Genomic DNA, 4,719 nt, shown 5'->3' on the forward strand with positions numbered 1-4,719 from the left:
GGAGATACTTGATCGATTCACATTTATTCATAAGCAATCTTATCATGTTGATGTTAAAAAATCCATTTCCTTCACTATAAACAAACAAAATTGAAATTCCGTTTCACTTGTAGATTTAGATTTAGATGCCCTTCTAATTTATCAAAAAAAAATGGACCACTAGCACTCCAACACATACCCACCATTTTTTGCAGCCTTTCCCTATTTTAGCATCACTTGGCTTCTCGCCCTTCTCGCCTTCTTCTCCTGTGAAGCACTCTGTCAAGTGATGCGCGGCTGCTGGCCCTTTCGGCCGTTCCCCCAACCCTAGATCGATCGATCTCTCTGCCCGCCCCTCCCCGTCAGCCCAACCGCCGGAGGCTCGCAGCTCCCCTCCGCCCGAACTCAGCACCTCCTCTTCCTCCCTTCCACCCGACGGATCCGTCCAGCGCAGGCCCGCAGCTCCCCTCCGACCCGACGGCGCAGGACCCTGCCGTGGTCCGATTAGGTGGTTCTTCTTCTCTCCAGCTCCCGAGATCAAGGTTCCCAAGCTGCGGCTGCATTTGATTTCCCAACAATTCGGTGGTTCCTCCGGCCCCCATGCCCCACGTCAAGGCCGTCCCTGCTACCCTGGGTGCGGGCGGAATGCCCGGTGGGTCTTCGGGCGCTGATGGTGAGGTGGATGCGGGGTTTGCCAAGCTCCAGGGCGAAGATTTCGAGTACTACATGCAGACGTACTCCATCATGCTGGGCCGCAACAGCAAGAAATCGACGGTGGATGTGGATCTCTCGAGCCTCGGCGGGGGTATGAACATCTCCCGCCACCACGCCCGGATATTCTACGATTTCCAGCGACGCCGGTTCGCCCTCGATGTTATCGGCAAGAACGGATGCCTTGTTGAGGGTGTTCTGCACCTCCCTGGAAACCCGCCTGTTAAGCTTGATTCGCAGGATCTGCTGCAGATTGGGGACAAGAAGTTTTACTTCCTGCTCCCGACGCGGTCCATCTTTGCGTCGGCTGCTGCTGCTCGGCATGCACCAATTATTCCACAGCAGCTCCCTCCACCATCGTACGCACGTCCAGGGCGCCCTCGTTTGTCTGATTTTCACGACCGCTCCTTTGAAGGTGATTATGGTCGGGAGGTCGATGACATTGGGAATGGAATCAGTGAAAGTGGGGTGAGGGGGAAGTTGATAAAGAGAAACAAGAAGTCGTCCGGAGAATTGGATATCTACGGTGGGCACCGAATCAACGTGGAAGCAATAGGAACACTAGGTGAAGGTAATCCTATGCTCCCTGTGTGCTTTTATCGAATGTGTGCTACTGATAGTATGATTTATGTTTCTTCATCCTCTTGTTTTATTGTTAAAGACGCATAGTAAATTGTGATTGTGCTTGGACAATAATTTAACCTAGTGATTACATTAAACTACTGATCACATAGTATGTAAGGATTTATCAACAGTCCATATCAGTTGATAAGCTAGAGTATGACACAACCTAACAAAAGTGATGGTTAAGGAAATTTTAGTAACTATTAATTGTCATAAAAGAAAAGATCCATCAATACTTTCTTTACAAGAATATAGCATCTTCTGGACGCTACTGCAAATGCTGTGTCAAAAAGGCATTTTTGTTGTTGGAACAGTACCTTCTAATCTTTTATATATGTATTCCCACAACAAGGTCTCTTTTATGTTGAAATGTAGGCATGTAGCTGCATCTCTTTTTTCCTATTCTGAAACTCTACCTTCACTACTCTTAATAATATAGCAAGAGGTGTATTGAAGTATTTAACTGTTTCAAGGATTAAGTATTAGTATATGATGTGATGAATATATGTCAGTCCTGCACTCCCTTTTTCAGTTAGCAATTATATTCAATGGGAAACACTTGTGCTGTATTCTGGTTTTTAGAGCTATTTCCATTGTTCACAGTGCAGAAACAGTCCATTCCATTGTACCTCAAATGCTGTCTTTTGGTTTTGCAGACAGTAGATCAGAAATAAGATCAAGGGGTGACAGGGATATGGACAACCAACAAATCCTTCAAGCAGAAGAGAAAGAGGTCGTTTCATCTGTTGCCACAGTGTTATCTGACCTCTGCGGTCCTGGAGAATGGATGCCCATGACAAAACTCCACACCGAGGTTTGTTATGGAAAATCATAAATATATACTTGTTCAATTTCGATGCTGAATTCAAAATCTCGTGCTCCCTGATTAGTCCAAATTGTATCCTGTTACTTAATCAACTCGAGGCAAACCTAATGCTATATCATGTGTTTGTAAACTGAGGGGATGGAACATGGGACTACATCATTAAAGAAAATAAATTCAGATTGAAATTAGTGATAGCATGAATAGACTATGAGAAACTTGTGGGCAAATGCCAATTGGAACTGTAACATTTAAGTCAAATGATAGAATTCCTACCCTGTAAATCTGAACTAGATAATCCAGGTCATGAGCAGCACCATTCTGACACATTATCTGGATTTGGTCTAGATTATGTCGCCTTTTCCTATATTTTATGTTAGCGGTCATTGCCATTGCAAAGCTTTGCTTGATGTGTATACGAGCTGACCTGAGAAAACTATGCTGAAGCATTCGATTTTGTGCCTGTAGACTATAAACCTTCTAGTATATTAATAATACAGGGCTTTGTCTGCTAGCATCTAGACCCATTCCACTGACATGGGCATTGTTAAGAATCGCAATTCACACACACTGACACACAGTATGTTTCCTATTTGACTGTTGCGGATGTTGCATGGCCCCAACAGCAGCAGCAGTTGCGAAGAAATACCGAAGCAGTCATGTACTCATGTAGCACCGAGCAACCTTAGTGGCAAGGTCCTGTTCATAATAACTCAAGTTTATGGATGATGATTTTTAGTTTGGTTATTTGCTTTTAGATACGCTCCACGTACTAGTGATTGATTTTCCTAGGTTTTGATATTGTTTCCTATGCGTCAAGAGTCAATACAGGTCATCCTTATAGAAGCATTGCAATGCATTTACTAGGAAGCAGGCAAAGAGGGATTGGTCTATTTGGTCCCAGATATTTTCCTATCCCAATGTATGTTCTAACCAATTCTCCGAATATCCTAACCCCTTAAAGTGATGCAATGTGCTGCTAGGTGCTCATCGCCTTGTCTGCCATCCTCAGATGTGGAGTATGATAGATAACCCCTGCCTTCCATTTCGGTAGTTTGTTTCCATGTTGGACTTGTACTGTGTATCAGCACCCAGAAAGGGAAGCTTTGGTCCCTCACCTGAGATGGTGATTTCTTGTAGTTATGATTTGTGTTTATTATTTTATTTTAAGAACCCTTCTCTAGCAGTTTCAAGAATTTCAGCTGCCACTTTTCAGTTCACTCTCTTGTACAGCACATATACGTTACCAGTGATGTTCTTTTGCCCATTGATTATTTTCTGTTTTCTCTATAAACTTGGAACTTGTATATCTATATATCCCCTTTTCTGCTGACTTTTTGTATGTTTTTCTTTTGAACAAAGTATGGGATGCCCATGTTTGTAAGCTTCTTGTTTCAGCGAATTATCCCACTGTGCTTGTTGCCACTTTCAAATTCTAACCCGTTTGATTTCTTGCAGCTCCTTGAACAGTTTGGCAACGTGTGGCATCCCAGCAGGGTCCGAAAGTACCTAACAACAGACGACTGGTCACCAACGGAGACGAAGGGCAGGCCTTGGTTTGGCCTTCTGGCGCTGCTCAGAAAGTACCCGGAGCATTTCGTCATCAACACAAGATCGAAAGGCAGAGTGACCTCGGAGTTTGTCTCGCTGGTCTCCTTGCTCTCCTAGAGGGAAAACTATAGGGGACGAGATGGCCTGCCGAGGAAATAACAGGCACACCGGCTCCATTTGCAGTCCGCTTTCAGAAGGGTCGGAGGTGTACCGTGTCTCATTTGCCTCGTCTCTTTTGAACCCTGTTGTACTGTATCTCGTGTGTTTCAACAGCTGTATTGGTCTGTACCATGATCACCTCTGTACTGTTGACATGTATATGGAAGCATCAAGCATGAGTTTTAACCAATGCTAGCAACTCAGCAGTTCGGTTCGGTATCCTGTAAGTATATCCAGTGTCTTGTTTGGCTGTTCATGCACTGATTTCTTTTTTTATTTCTTGCACAATTTTTTGTTTATCCTCAACTTTTGCATGATGATAGAAGATGGCGAGAAGTATCGATTCAAATTTTTAAATGAATTTTTGATGCATATTAGTGCATCCGCGGGTTGGTAGCATGGTAGCACCCAACCACCGGAGCACCTGAACCTTTCTTTGCCTGGCCGGAGCCCAGAGGTGGTTGGAGCTTGTAACAGCCTTATTTTCCTTTTTCCCCTTCATATACTTGTATACTGACTGGAGTCCTGTTTTCGGTAGTTTCTCCACTGAATTTAGTGACTCTTGTAAATTTGTGTGTTTGAGAGCATCAACCACAACCAGAGGGATGTACTGCAGTTTTGGCCAGCCACCAATGAAAGAACAAAAGTTGGATTGCATACAGCAGTAGCAATGCTAAGAGTTACGGAGTCATAGCAGTTGCTTCACTAGTCACGCATGAGTCTCAGAGAAGCACAATGCTAGAGTAAGAACAGTTACAGGAAGATCACTAGAAAAAACATTCATACTTTGGACTAAAACATTAATTTGAGATATGCAGTATTCTGTCATGTTAATCATAACATTTCAGTATAGTCTATTGCTTAGTATAATT

The 4,719-nt window shown here is 43.7% G+C and overlaps 1 protein-coding gene across 1 annotated transcript; it reads left to right on the forward strand.

Moving 5' to 3' along the window:
* The first annotated feature begins 222 nt into the window (after positions 1-222).
* On the forward strand, positions 223-4,103 carry LOC101755188 (FHA domain-containing protein FHA2). Its single transcript, XM_004973928.2, has 3 exons — positions 223-1,261; positions 1,971-2,128; positions 3,596-4,103. The coding sequence occupies exons 1-3, from the start codon at positions 580-582 to the stop codon at positions 3,803-3,805; spliced, it is 1,050 nt and encodes a 349-aa protein (XP_004973985.1). The 5' UTR covers positions 223-579; the 3' UTR covers positions 3,806-4,103.
* Positions 4,104-4,719: the final 616 nt, after the last annotated feature.

This window comes from Setaria italica, chromosome VI (assembly GCF_000263155.2).
Source record: "Setaria italica strain Yugu1 chromosome VI, Setaria_italica_v2.0, whole genome shotgun sequence".
NCBI classification, from domain to species: domain Eukaryota; kingdom Viridiplantae; phylum Streptophyta; class Magnoliopsida; order Poales; family Poaceae; genus Setaria; species Setaria italica.

Excerpts from the sequence above, each read along its gene's own strand:
- LOC101755188 (XM_004973928.2), top strand. The coding sequence starts at position 580 with ATGCCCCACGTCAAGGCCGTCCCTGCTACCCTGGGTGCGGGCGGAATG. Across the intron at positions 1,262-1,970 it reads AATAGGAACACTAGGTGAAG|ACAGTAGATCAGAAATAAGA; the intron begins GTAATCCTATGC and ends TTGGTTTTGCAG. Across the intron at positions 2,129-3,595 it reads TGACAAAACTCCACACCGAG|CTCCTTGAACAGTTTGGCAA; the intron begins GTTTGTTATGGA and ends GATTTCTTGCAG.